This window comes from Perognathus longimembris, chromosome 2, assembly GCF_023159225.1.
Source record: "Perognathus longimembris pacificus isolate PPM17 chromosome 2, ASM2315922v1, whole genome shotgun sequence".
Taxonomy (NCBI): Eukaryota; Metazoa; Chordata; class Mammalia; order Rodentia; family Heteromyidae; genus Perognathus; species Perognathus longimembris.
In genome coordinates this window covers 70,262,205-70,277,344 of record NC_063162.1, presented here as the reverse complement: position 1 = coordinate 70,277,344, position 15,140 = coordinate 70,262,205, and the positions used below count along the sequence as shown (strand labels likewise).

The 15,140-nt window shown below is 36.2% G+C and overlaps 1 protein-coding gene across 11 annotated transcripts in view; it reads left to right on the top strand.

The window, feature by feature from the left end:
- Positions 1-15,140, top strand: part of Sugct (succinyl-CoA:glutarate-CoA transferase) — a 546,711-nt gene that overhangs the window by 81,143 nt on the left and 450,428 nt on the right. For 10 of the 11 annotated variants that reach the window (XM_048339424.1, XM_048339423.1, XM_048339433.1 and 7 more), the window contains exon 8: positions 1,676-1,819. The exons of the other annotated variant lie outside the window; for it this stretch is intronic. In XM_048339424.1, the coding sequence (XP_048195381.1) occupies positions 1,676-1,819 (144 nt within the window). The remainder of the gene's footprint in view (positions 1-1,675; positions 1,820-15,140) is intronic. 11 annotated transcript variants of the gene reach the window in all.

The window sequence follows — 15,140 nt, the reverse complement described above, 5'->3', positions numbered from 1 at the left end:
ATGTATATTGAATATTATGCCTGTATATGCTTACCATTCCTCTCTCCATTCTTCTGCTTCCCTTCCCTAAAGCCCTACCCCCAAGCCATGACATGTCTCTGCTTTCTAGTATTTATACTGCGAATAAACCTCCTTATTCATAAACTGTCTCTTAATTGTTCAGAGGGGTGGAAATCTACCTCTGTATGTACTATACTTTAGTCACTTTTATTGTGTGTATACACAAATAGCTCTGCATATGTTTTCATATATGATTATATTTTAGGTATAACTCACATATGAGAGAAAACATGTGCCTTTTGTGAATCTGAGCCTGACTTACTTCACACAACATAATATTTTTAGGCCCATATATTTGTTTGCAAATGATAAAATGTTCTTCTATATGTATACATAAAATTCATTTTATATCATATTACATAAATATATAGAAACATATGTCTATAATAGTTATATCTCCTTATATGTGTATAAGTATTTATCTGCCTGTCTATTTATTTATGTTGTTTTGGTGGTTTCAGTTTTTTTCTCAGAGAGTTAACCAACTAAAGAAAAGTACTACTTTAACTTCTTCCCTAACAAATTGACTCAATTTGTTCAAATTTAATTTGTTCTTTTTGGGGGGGGGGGTCTAAAGACAGTGAAATACACTGACAAGGAATTTAGATTTTTTTTTTTTGTCAGTTGTGGAACTTGAACTCTGGGCCTGGGTGCTGTTTCTGAGCTCTTCAGCTCAAGGTTAGTGCTCCACCACTTGAGCCACAGCACCACTTCTGGGTTTCTGGTGCTTAATTGGAGATAAGAATTTCATGGGCCGGCTTTGAGTGGAAATCCTTAGATCTCAGTCTCTTGAGTAGCTAGGTTTAGAGGCTTCAGCCACTTATGTCTGGCTAGATGTTTTTTTTTTTTTTTTTGGCCAGTCCTGGGCCTTGGACTCAGGGCCTGAGCACTGTCCCTGGCTTCTTCCTGCTCAAGGCTACCACTCCGCCACTTGAGCCACAGCGCCGCTTCTGGCCGTTTTCTGTATATGTGGTGCTGGGGAATCGAACCTAGGGCCTCGTGTATCCGAGGCAGGCACTCTTGCCACTAGGCTATATCCCCAGCCCCCTGGCTAGATGTTTTAAACAAATCTTTTATTTCATATGGTTTGACTTAGCTTGGTTAGTAGGAGCTTAGGAGAGAAACTAATGGTATATACAGAATATGTATGGTTTTTATATACAATAAATATCTTGTTTTCTGTACTTTTTGACTTGTTTGTAAGTTTGTTTGTTTTGGAGAGGGTGAGGGGAGCTCAGAAGTAGTGAGACAAAGGGAAAACATGCAGTAGTGATACTATGACACTATGTTGAAAATGGACTATACTACTTGTGGAGGGGGTATGGGGAAGGAAAAACTGAAAAAGCAATGGATGGGGTGACACTTCAAAAAGTAATGTACTTATCACTTGATTTATGAACATCACTTTTACAATAACACTAAAAATATATTGCCACCTCCAACAGATATCTTCACAATTATTTATTGTATTAATTTGTGTATATATCTACATATATAATTTTTATAATCTGCCTATATAATTCTTTCTCTTATATAATTTCAGAATATTTGAGAAATCATGTAGTGGTTTCATGTTTAATTTTCTCTGTTATTCCCAACTCAACCTTCACATCAGGATGGAGATCCAGTTCGTCCAGGAGTGGCCATGACTGATCTGGCTACTGGCCTATATGCATACGGAGCCATCATGGCTGGCCTGATACAGAGATATAGAAGTGGAAGAGGACTGTTCATTGATTGCAATCTGCTATCTTCTCAGGTACCAATCCATATAACATTTGAGATGGCCATGTAAAAACATGTGTCTTGGTGATACCGTCTTAGATTAAATCCTGTAGTCACATATGAAAAATGAATTAGAATTTGAAAGCACCAAAACCTGCTCTCTACTGACATTGCTGATTCCAAATGACAGTAGATGAACCATGAAGATTTTGTTGTAATATGAATATTTCTTTAGAGCTAGAGTTGAGTGACTTTTTTTTATTAGGATGGTTTTAGTACTATGAGACCTACTTACCTTTACCTCTATTTTATATTCTCATGATCTCTTTAACAACTTCTCTTCTTCCTCCTCTCCTTCCTCTGCTTCTCCTCCTTCCCACTCTTTCTCTTTCCCATTCCTTCTCCTTCAATTCTTCCTTCTCCAATTCCTTCTTCCTCTCCATTTTCTCCACCTTCTCCTCCCCTGCCTCCTTCTCCCCTTCCTCCCTTTTCCCTCCTCCCCCTCCCCCTCTTCCACTTCTTCCTCCTTCTCCTCTTCCTCCCACTTCTCCTTCCCCCTTTCCACCTTTCCCCTCCTCCTCGTCCTCCTCCTCAGTAGCTTGGATTATAATTGTGAGCCACCAAAGTCCAGCTCTGTAACTTCTTTTCTTTTCTTTTCTTTTTTTTAGAGAAACCACATGTAGTGGTAAATTCTGGCATTTAATTTTTTTGAATAATCACTTCTTTATTGTCAAAGTGATGTACAGAGGGGTTACAGTTTCATAGTAAGGCAGTGGGTACATTTCTTGTACAGTTTGTTACCTCCTCCCTCACTTCCCCCCTTCCCCCTCCCCTTTTCCCTCTTCCCCCATGAGTTGTTCAGTTGGTTTACACCAAATGGTTTTTGCAAGAATTGCTTTTGGAGTCGTTTGTCTTTTTATTCTTGTAACTTCTTTTTATCCTCTCTCTCTCTCTCTCTCTCTCTCTCTCTCTCTCTCTCTCTGTCTCTCTCTCTCTGTCTGGCTCTCTGTCTCTCTTTCTCTCTCTGTGCGTGCTTTTTGCAATACCCCCACCAGGGAGTCTCTTATTGGTATTTATTTGGAATGATTCTTTTAAATTTATAAATTTAAGAAATTAGGATCCCAATGTAAAATCATTTCTGTGTTATCACATATCTATTCAATATTTACTTACATATTATATCACAAGATATAATAAGGAGTCTAATACTACTATTTTGAGGCAGTGCTGAGCATAAATGGCATTTTGAGAAATCTGCAATAAAAATATATGAAAATATGTTTAATATATGTTGGTGATCCAGTCAGAGATACTGCTAAAATAATTTGAAGTTTATTTAATTTAAATTTTTATTGTCAAGGTGATGTACAGAGGGGTTACAGTTACATATGTAAGGTAGTGAGTACATTTCTTGTCAAACTTGTTACCTCCTCCCTCATAACAATTTGAAGTTTTGTTGTCTACATGCGTGGCTGAAGAAAATGCTGAATTTTAGTTAGAAGTTGCTGGAAATAAAGACACATGTGCATGCACACACACACACACACACACACACACACACACACACACATATTTCCATTCCAGTTAATTAACTCCCAGAGTTCTATCTATGATTCTAGATGAAGTCCTGGTTTAGATAGTTATCAGTTACATTATAGTAAATACAAAGCTAATGGATTAAAAGGGTTAAGTCACTTTCAACATGACATTTTGCCTCCTTTTTTAAAAAACTGGATCTGAACCAGATGCTGTACCATATGTGGAAGTTGATTTTGAATAGATAATTTTTCAAGGATAGAAAAAAGAAAATATCTAATTTGTGCAAGGAGATATTTTACTGTGGGAAAAATTACTTTCTAGACATAGAGACCTCAGTTGGGAATTTCAGACTTAAATGGCATACATGGGAAAATATAGTAAACTTGGAACACTGCTTTGTAGATATTTTTTCTCTTAGGCAAAATTAAGGAGGTGTATAGAAATAAAGCATCAGAATACCTGAAGGTGAATTGATGTGTATGACATCTTTTTATTTAATAGCCTCTTTGAGTCATAGAATTTTAGTGGTATAACAGAAAGATCAAAGATCTCTCCTCAAAAGAGTGATCTTTCTCCTTCAGGGAGAATTACAGATGCTAGCCATGGGAAGTTGCTGTATGTGTTTTCTTTCTTTCCCTAATTTTATAACTGTAAAAAACTTGAGGTAAGTCGAGACACTGGATAAAAGTTACAAATCCAACCCAGGCGCCAGTGGCTCATGCCTGTAATCCTAGCTATTCAGAGGTCTGACATCTGAGGATTGCAGTTCAAAGTTATCCTGGGCACGAAAGACTGTCAGACCCTTATCTCCAATTACTGAGAAGTGGAGCTGTGGCTCATGTGGTAGAATGCTAGCTTTAAGCAAAAATGCTCAAGACATTGCCCAGGGCTGGAGTTCAAGCCCCAGTACCATCTTCCCCCCACCAAAGTTGTTTTATCTTTAAAAAATCTAAATGTTTACCTGCATTAAACATGTTACATTTTGTACTTAATTTCAGCTCCCTGGAAAAAGACTGAGATTTCACGCAGTGGTAAAAGACAGTTTTTTCTACTTGTTTTGACTGGATTATATAGGATGATGAATGACTATAACATTCAATGTCAGTTACTAAAAATGAAATTTTGTACTGCTCTTAAAAGCAATCTAGTGTACAATAGACAAATTACACTTGATTTCAATAGTAGCTAATTATTAGCTGAGAGATGATTGCCTTGACCACAACAAAACCATTTTAAGTTGTTCATTGTGGAGACATAAGAATTGCCAGGATGTGGTTTGTAGTGGGCACCCATTTTTTTTTGTAGTTTCAAGGCTATAAACTTTTAACCCTTGTCATAAAATTCTTTTGATTTTCTAGTCTTAATATGATTTAAAGCTGTTCATCCAAGATTGTCTAATGTGAGCATCTAAACAGTGTTCTCAGATGCTATTGGTAAATAACAAGGAAGTGGGTTTGGACGTGGTTCCAATTATTCTATTGCTCTTACTCTTCTGTTGTGGCTTACAGAAATATCTTTGGGAAGTTCCAATATCCTTCCTGTACTTAATTGTACCCAGAATCCCTTAATTATACTACAATAAGTTTGTTTGTTAACACCATAATTATTTTCACATATAGAGCGTTTTGTCACTTCTGATGCCACTATCCTTTTCCCGTACTTGCACATTATTTTAAATGTTCATGAACATATTAAGGTAGAACACACTTTTAACTCATAATGTTTTAGTGTATTTTTGTCATAAAAGTTCTGAATCTCAAACACATATAGTTATTTGAAATTCATCTTTCTGTGTCTTTATTTATTTTATTTTTTTTGATCTGTGCCTGCCAGAACTATGTCCAATAAATTTTATTTTATTTTTTTCAAATTTTTATTATCAAACTGATGTACAGAGAGGTTACAGTTTCATATGTTAGGCATTGGATACATTTCTTGTACTGTTTGTTACCTTGTCCCTCATACCCCCCCGCCCTCCTCCCCCTTTCCCTTTCCCCCCTGCCCCGAGGTGTTCAGTTCACTTACACCAAACAGTTTTGCAAGTACTGCTTTTGTAGTTGTTTCTCTTTTTTTACCCTGTGTCTCTCAATTTTGGTATTCCCTTTCAATTTCCTAGTTCCAATACCAGTGTACACGGTTTCCAATATACTCAGGTAAGATTACAGAGATAGTGTAGGTACAACCACAGGAAGGTGATACAAGAACATCATCACTAATAGAAGCTACAGATACAGATGGGACGTTGAAAGTAGTTACAACTGTGATATAACAATCATTTCCATAACATGGAGTTCATATCACTTAGCATCATCTTATGTGTTCATAAGGGTATAGCTATTGGGCCCTTGTGATCCTCTGCTATGACTTGCCTAAACCTGTACTAATTATCTTTCTGTGTCTTTAGATACACCTGTGTTTCTGCCTTTTCTTTTTACTTATATCCTCTTCAAAAATAATTTTATTGATAAAGGTGAATGATGAGGGAAGATTGAGTATATTATTTACATTGGTGGGAATCTCACAATGAAATTCTCCCATGTATAGCTGATTATCTTAATAAAACAGAGGTGGCCTTATTGAAGAATATATTACATATAACCTCTACACTATTTAGTTGATAACATAATGATTTTTTTTGTAAGTTTAGTGAGTTATGTAACCATCACTCTAAAGCAGTGTTTGAAGTCACCTCTGGTGTGGGGTTTATCGATGGAAGCCCAAGGGAACAGTTTTGAATGGGGATGAATTTAGGATTGGGTTCTCTTAGAGAATTTAGAAGTCATTATGATTTCTGTGGGACCTAGGCATTTTTGCATTGTGGATTCTTTCATCTATAAAAACAATAAGTTGGATAAGAAATGTACACACTGCCCTACATATGAAACTGTAACCTCTCATACATCACTTTGACAATAAATTTAAAAACACAACTTAAAGGGGCTGGGGATATAGCCTAGTGGCAAGAGTGCCTGCCTCGGATACACGAGGCCCTAGGTTCGATTCCCCAGCACCACATATACAGAAAACGGCCAGAAGCGGCGCTGTGGCTCAAGAGGCAGAGTGGTAGCCTTGAGCGGGAAGAAGCCAAGGACAGTGCTCAGGCCCTGAGTCCAAGGCCCAGGACAGGCAAAAAAAAAAAAACCAAAAAAACAAAAAAACAAAAAACAACACAAAAAAAAACACAACTTAAAAAACAATAAGAATTATTCTGCATGGGTTTGAACATGAGAATAATTTATTATAATTACATTCACTTTTCCTTCAGAATTTAAAAGAAATTAAAATATTTTTGTATGCTCTAAAGTACTGTGAGGATTAGGCACTTGGGCTTACAGTATCTAATGGATAAGACAGTTCTGGAAGAGTTACAAGAATATTCTATAAGTGTGCCATCTCTGTGAGGAAAGTTGTGTATTCAGGAGGCTAAAAACTGAAATTATGCTTAGATATAAGCAGAAGACAGAGAGGCACAAAGGCTTAATAGTCTATGACCAAGTAAGTTAGACAGTGGAGTACGGAAAGAGGAAAAGAGCTCAAGAAATTAGGGTGCAGATATTTTGCATTTGAATCTTTTAAAACAACAATGAAATATCAACTTACATCTGTTATTATGGATATTACCCAATAAGAAGTCTTTCTTTCTTGCTTTCTTTCTTTTCTTTCTTTCTCTCTCTCTTTCTTTCTTTCTTTCTTTCTTTCTTTCTTTCTTTCTTTCTTTCTTTCTTTCTTTCTTTCTTTCTTTCGTTCTTTCTTTCGTTCTTTCATTCGTTCGTTTTTTTGTTGGTTGTGAGGCTTGAACTCTGGGCCTGGGTGCTGTCCCTGAGCTCTTCAGCTCAAGGCTTGTACTCTACCACTTGAGCCACAGTTCCACTTCTAGTTTTCTGGTGGTTAATTGGAGAAAAGAGTCTCATGGACTTTCCTGCCCGGGCTGGCTTTGAATTGCAATCCTCAGATCTCATCCTCCTGAGTATCTAGGATTACAGGCCTTAGCCACTGGTGCCCAGCCCAATAAGAAATTTTGATGAGGGAATGGACAAAAGGCAACACTTGCATATTATTGCAAAGCCATTATAACAAATGCCTTGGAGGTTTTTCAAAAGAACTAAAGATAGAATTACCTTGTGAATTAACAATCCTACTCCTAGGTATATCTCCAAAATCATGTTCATTGCAGCATCATTCATAATAGCCTACATATGAAAGCAGTGTAAGTTGATTAAGCAATATAAGCAATGTAAGATTATTAAGTAAAGAAATGTGATACATATTTACCATAAAAAGTAAAAAGTAAAATCCTGTCATAATGAAACATAGACAGATCTGGAGGAAATAAACTAAGAACAGAAAGACAAAAACATTGTCTCCTCTCACACGTGGAATCTATAAAAGACAAACTCAAAGAAGTAGAGAGCAGAATGGTAATTACTAGTGACTCAGGGATTAGGAGCACTGAGGAGATGTTGGTCTAAGGACACAAATGGTCAATTACACAGGGGGAATGTTTAAGAGATCTATTATGCAACAAGGAGACTAAAATTAATAATGAATTATTTTCTTGAAATACAGATTTTAAGTGCTATCACTTCCCAAACTGATACATATGTGAAATGATAGATATATTAATAGCTTGGTTTAATAATTTAACAGTTTTTACAGGTAAACATCATTTGTATACCATAAACACATATACAGTTTATCAATTAATTTAGATAATTGAGCACAAATTAAAGCAAAAATTGAAATGACATTTGCAAGATGTTAAGAATAAATGCCATAATTATGAAGGCAAAGACATAAAAAGAGAAATCTGATGACATATGAAGAAAAATATAAAAAAATTTTAGATGAACTATGACTCTATGTAATTGTCTTATACTATTAGATGAACTACAAGTTTATTTCAGTGCAAAAGATGATCTTCTGTCTGCTTAAAGAAGATCCAGTGTAATGCAAGTATATTAGCAGGACCCTTTAGTTTTGAATAACTTAAGTTATAAGTTATATTCATGGGCATTATGTATTTTTATATGACATGAGCTACAATCAGGGACTCATCAAGGCTTTTAATTGATAATTACTAGTGGGAGAATGTCTCAAAGGAGAACAGAATAAGACAGAAAGACAAACTTTATTGTGATTTAAATTAGCTACCTTATTAAATAATTTAAACATATTTTTGTTACTTTCAATATTTTGAAAAAGTAGAAATACAAGATGAAGATATAAAAGAGATGGAAGGGAGGAGGTAACAAGTTGGATAAGAAATGTACTCACGACCTTACATATGAAAGTGTAACCCCTCTGTACTTCTCTTTGACAGTAAAGGAAAAAAAAGAAAGAATAAAAAAGAGATGGAAAGAGAAAGATCTACTGGTGTTTGAATGTATCCATGGATTTAGATTTTATCTTTGCAGGATAATGATTAATTGTTCCTAAAGTTGTGTTTCTTGTTTTTGACTGCTATCAATTAAAAACACAATCTTACTTGCACTCTTAGTTGGCATTTTTGCTCATAAGCTGGCTTTACCACTTGAGCCTTGCCTCCAGTCTGGCGTTATGCTGGCTATTGAAGTGTCACAGACTTTTCTGCTTGGGCTAGCTTTGTATATCAGTCTTCAGATCACAGTAGCTATTAGATCTCCTGAGTAGCTAGAATTACAGGTGTAGGCTACCATGCCTGTACCTTGAGTTTCCTTGAGCTGAGTTTCCCAACTTTAGAATCACCTGTATTCTCTACAGGGTTAGAATAATTTGGTTTTGGTGCTAATTTAATGAATTCCACTTTATTTTGATTTTACTGGGGTCAGGAAATCTTATGTAGAATAAAATGCAATCATATTCTCTTCAGTGTATTGGGTGTCTTTGGCCCCAAATGTCATGAAGTAGCTGGAAGATAAATAAACCATGCATATCACACATTGTGTTTGAGACTTAATTTTAGGAAAGTTACTTTACTTTTTTACGGAATGGATATGAAGTGTAACATTAAGTTTTTCCCTTAGTTATAATTATTTGTTGAGTTATTACATACCAGTAATTTACTGGACTGCTTAGAAATCTAGACATTATGGCTGATTTCATTTTCTAGATGTTAAGTTAAAAGGCAACTTTGGTTACAATTCTTATCATAGAAAAAAATCTAAAATGCTAAATTTAGTTTTCTACATATGGAATGTGTTTATCTTATATGTTGTTATTTTGATCCCTAATTATTTTTACATGTTGATGTACATGTAGGGAATAAGAAAGTAAGTCATATTTGCACTAACAGAATCTAGAATCCATCCATCCATCCATCCATCCATCCATCCATCCTCCCATCAATTTGTACACTGTTCTATATCTACTACCTGCCAGCAAGTTTCCTGCCACAAGAGGCTTTGCAAGTGAAGTGCGTGGATTCTGCCTCATATTCTGAGTGTAGGAAGAGAAGAGATAATCTGAGAGTTCAGGAAATAGGCCCTGCTGATCAGCTTCAGTGCAAACTGGAGAGGAAAGTTCTCTGGCTCACCTTAGTCTTCTTCATCAAAGAAGATCTTTACATAGCAATGTAAAAGGACACATGACAGTTACTTTCTTCCCTCTTTTTTTTTTAAACATACATTTAATTTTAAATATATTATTTCAAACGCACATTCTTCTTTTGTTTTTTTCTCTTCTCTAACAATCCCTCTCCCTTCCCTACTTCCCTCTTTTCTTCCCCCCCCACCTTCCCTCCTTTTCTTTATCTCTTCCTCTCTCCCTCTGGCTCTCTTTCTTTCCTTTTATTCTTTCTGTTGTTTTTTATATCTCTTCTTTTTTGCTATAGTAAAATTGACCTAATTATAATTATGGGGAGCTCAGGTAGAATTCTAAGTACTTATTATTTCTGAGCATCTTGTTTAAAAAAGAAAGAATTACAATTCTGAAGGAAGCCAACAACTGTAGATATATTTTGTAGGAGGTAGAAAAAGATAAACTTAAAAAAAGTGGTACATTTTTAGTATTCAGGAGGCTGAGAGGACATCCTTTATTTAAAAATGTAGTACATTTGGATAGAAACACCAGCTATGCTTGTATTAACTTTTTTTCTTAAATGGAAGTAATCATCACTAGGATAGTGTCTAGAAATGCAAACCTATTGATGGCTGCTGTTTAAGAACTTTCACTGGTCCTTGTTCCTTCTCTTATTTTATCTTTTGTATTTGTTCTTGGGACCTTGGGAGTGATTTCTAGAGAATGTTTTCCTTGATGTCAGGAGATGATGACATTGATGCCTCAAGGGAAGGGTTGATAATGAAAGGATTATTGTCTTGGGTAACACAGACCCAGGTATTAAGGCTAGATAAGCAGCCATCATCTATATATGAATGCACTTGATGGACCATGAAAGGGGATTTTCCTGACCAGATCATATCTGGTTTCAAGTTCAGACATTCTTATTGATAGAGTCATGTAGTCAGAGGTCTGTTTGATGAACTTTTTTTTTTTTGGTCCACGTTTTCAAAGTTTCCATCAAATATCCATGTAAAACTTTTAGGCAAACCAAAAGCCTTCATAGTTTTAAAAAGCAATGATGACTTTCCCCTAGAAATACAAACTTCTAGCTTTTATATTTTATCTAATAGTATAGTATTAAATATTCTATGCATATGCTTTGTAGATTTCTTATTTTTTGACTTGAAATCTTCATTTGTGTTTAATAACACCAGTTAAAACAAAGACAAAAGAAATAAAAAGATGGGGTTCCATTTTATCTAACAGGGTAAATATAAGCCTGGTAATAACACAGTGCCTTGAGTTTTTCATTATGTTGCCAACTAAGATATTGCTCTAGGTATATCATGACTGTAAACCGGGAATTGCAATAGCAAACGCTTGATCATACCAAGCAGCTAGTTAGAATGAATGAATTGAGTCAGATGAATAACAATAGGGAATAACATGGGTATATCTTCTATTTTTTCTCAGTGTCATGTTAGCTTTAAAAAATTATTTATCTATTGTCAAAGTAATGTACAGAGGGGTTACAGTTTCTTATCCTGCTTAAGGGGATTTTTGTTACTTAGTCTAGCCAGTTGCTGCCATGTAAGATTATGATCCCAGTGCAGAGATGTGCTGGTAATGTTTAACAACTGATCACACACACACACACACACACACACACACACACACACACACACACACAGAAGAGGAAAAAAATTTCCTTTCAAGTGGTACATTGTCATGGAATGCTGGTGGCTTATGTTTATAATCATATCTACTCAGGAGGCTGAGATCTGAAGGTTGTGGTTTCAAAGTCAGCCTGGACAGGAAAGTTTGATGGTCTCTTATCTCCAGTTAACTACAAAAACAGAGCTCAAGTGGGTGAGCACCAGCCTTGAGCACAAAAGCTCAAGGATAGTGCCCAAGTCCTGAGTTCAAGTCCCTGGATTGGCACACACAAAATCATGGCACATTGTCAGTACACAGGAGGCGGAGAGGCTCTCTGGAGTTGCATAGTAACACACTGTCTTTAAAAAAAGTGGTACATTTGGGCAGAAACTCCCGATATGCTCATATCATCATTTTGCCATGCAAGCTCTTTTTCCCCTATTTGGATTGTTTGTATCAGTGAAAGATAGTAAACACTCACTTGATTTGCTGAAATTGCCAATTGTCTTATAGTAAAAAATCTAAGCGGTTTGTTCTCTTAGACAATGTATTTTCTCTTTAAAAATTTTAATTATCATCTATTAGTTATATAAGGTGGGTTTTCTTGTGATATTTCCATACATGTATACAATGTATCTTGATCGACCACATCCCCTGTATTTGTCTTCTCCATCCCTTTACCTCTTCTTAAAGGAATTTCAGTATGTTTCAGTGTTCATGCAGATAAACTATGTTAACCATATTCATCTTTATTCACCATCTTTGTGAGCCTTTCCCCTCCTGCTGGTTCCTCTCTGCTTCAGGGTCTGCTTTACTTTCTTGTTATTCATTTTTTTCTTTTCTTTTCATAGTATTGTGTATTATTGTACCAAGGGATAATTTGTTCCTGTATGATAATTTTTAATAATTCTTACATTTGAGTTTTTCAAAAGGATTCCTTACAATGTTATTCTGGGGTCAAAGCTTTGGGGACATCAGTGCTATTTGGTGAATCTGACTGAGGGTACAAGACTTAACTGTTTTGGGGTGGGGAGTGGAAAGGCTGAGCTAACTCTGATGAGGCCTTTAGGCCTCTTGATGCTGGGCTCAAGTTTCTTTTCACTGAACTATTGAGGATGTCAAAAGATTCCAAGACCATGTCCTTTTCTGAGCTGTCTAACCCTCCAGTTTTGTTAAACATACTTCACAGTGTATGGGGAAAACATGGCCAAGAGAAGGATGGTTGTCTGATATGTATGAGAACTGACACAACAAAGCCGAGTGGTTCCTTGAGGGTTTTTTTTTTTTTATCATATTACAGTTTTCTAGCATATGAGAACATGTTTGTGGGTGAGTTAGAATGTAGATTGTATGCAAATGTGCTGAATTTGAGACATATGAAGAGATGGATATGGGATATAGTGTGTCATCAAAGGCTAATTATATTAGTGTACCTTTGAGGTCCCTTTAGAGGTGATGCTGTAAAGGCCAAACATGTCTACAATTGCAGTTTAGATCTTAAATGCCATCTAGCTTGTGGTATATGGCCTGTCATTGATGAATTCTGACTGTTACTGATTTCTGAAAGCAGTTTGCTCAATCTTAATCTGTGGTGAGATGTATTAGTAAGAAAAGGGGGGGAGATTGGCTAGTTATTTATATCTGTGGTAAAATATCTATACTGTTCTCATTCCTGTGAAGTGTCTCCCTAGTTTGTAAAGATGACCAAATAATGACATTAAAAAGCAATTTGTGGGCTGGGGATATAGCCTAGTGGCAAGAGTGCCTGCCTCGGATACACGAGGCCCTAGGTTCGATTCCCCAGCACCACATATACAGAAAACGGCCAGAAGCGGCGCTCTGGCTCAAGTGGCAGAGTGCTAGTCTTGAGCGGGAAGAAGCCAGGGACAGTGCTCAGGCCCTGAGTCCAAGGCCCAGGACTGGCAAAAAAAAAAAAAAAAAAAAAAAAAAAAAAAAGCAATTTGTGTGAGTTGGAAGGAATAATGTACTTACCATAAAAACTGTGTTTTGGGGTAAATTCCTAGGTCCAGTTCCAATCACACTGCTGCCCTTAAACTTCTTAGAATTTTAAGTGTTTTTTGAGTCTTCTCATTATTCCATGGCAACAGAGAATCTATTTCCTTTCACCTCCGTAAGGACCTGCGGCAATGCTAGAATAAAATAATCACATAATGGGCAAAAATAAAATATATTCACAAGATTTTCAAAAGTGTGCAAATAAGGGGCTGGGAATATGGCCTAGTGGTAAAGTGCTTGCTTTGTATACATGAAGCCCTGGGTTCGATTCCTCAGCACCACATATACAGAAAAAGCCAGAAGTGGTGCTGTGGCTCAAGTGGCAGAGTGCTAGCCTTGAGGAAAAAGAAGCCAGGGACAGTGCTCAGGCCCTGAGTCCACGCCCCAGGACTGGAAACAAAAACAAAACAAATAAACAAAAGTGTGCAAATAAAATAGGATTAGTACATGAAAATATATTTCCTCTCTTACATACTTAAGACATTTCTTTTCCATCACTGAGTTTGTTTTTATTAATGGACCCAGAGATCCTTGGCATCATATATATACCTATATTCCTTGCATGGATTTTTGCTTGGAGTGGACTGATGTAATACATATTTTACCTAATGAATCATTTGGTCACTGACATCATGATTTCTTTTCCTAGTCCACACCTGGCTTTGCACCTTCCCCCGAACCCCCATGAGATCACCTTAAGAGTCATTACTAAGAAACAGCATTCAAGTAAGTTTCTGTCATTGTTCTGTGGAAGCTCAGAGCATGACTTGGCCGGACCAGGACTGTGCCAATTGTGGGATAGATTATTAAAATAATCTTCAGGTACATGTACAAGCTTGAATTTTAGTCATTCAAAATGATCATATGGAGACAGTGAATTAATTCTGTTTTCATGCTTGGACTTGGATTAAAATTTGTTTTACATGGGTTTGTTATTTAATGGTTCTAAGAAGATACCAGGATTACAGAAGTTTTCTTCCATGAATTTAGGAATGTACCTGAAATTCTGCTAGGAGATACCCACTTTTTTGACTGTAAAGAAGGCCTTTGGATCTTTAAAAAGGCAGTGTCCTGAGTGACCTTACTGAAACCATTTTTGGTGATTTGCAGCCATTTGTATATTTTTTTCCTTTCAGTGCCAAACTTGATATGTTGCTTATATTTGTGGTTTCTGTTTCCTACTAATTCTTAATCCTTTGCTTTATGAGATGTGTACTCTAATTCCTCTATTGTTACTGCCTTTGGAGTCTAATTTCCTTTTGTGAAGTCCAAAATTCTTACTCTTATCCTTGATTTCTGTAAATTCCAGACTATTCATTGTAAGCACCGTTTGACCTCCAGACAACATACCTTTCAGCTCCTCCCACCTTTACAGCTTACTCTTTTTTGACCCTTCCTTGGCTAACCAGGGGCTTGCCAGGATGCTTTCAAAACTTGAATTACCTACTTAGGTAGTTGTTTCATGGGGGTAATTCTCTCAGATTTCTATTTCTGCACAGCAAACTGCCAGTAATTTTGTATAAATGTAGAATAATGTAGAGCTATTTCTTATTGTTCACTTTTTTTTGAGATTAAAGTCCTCTATATACTTTATATACTTCTATATACTCTTAGGCTCAAGCAGTCTTCCTGACAGATTTCCATGTGCTAACTACAAACATTTACTA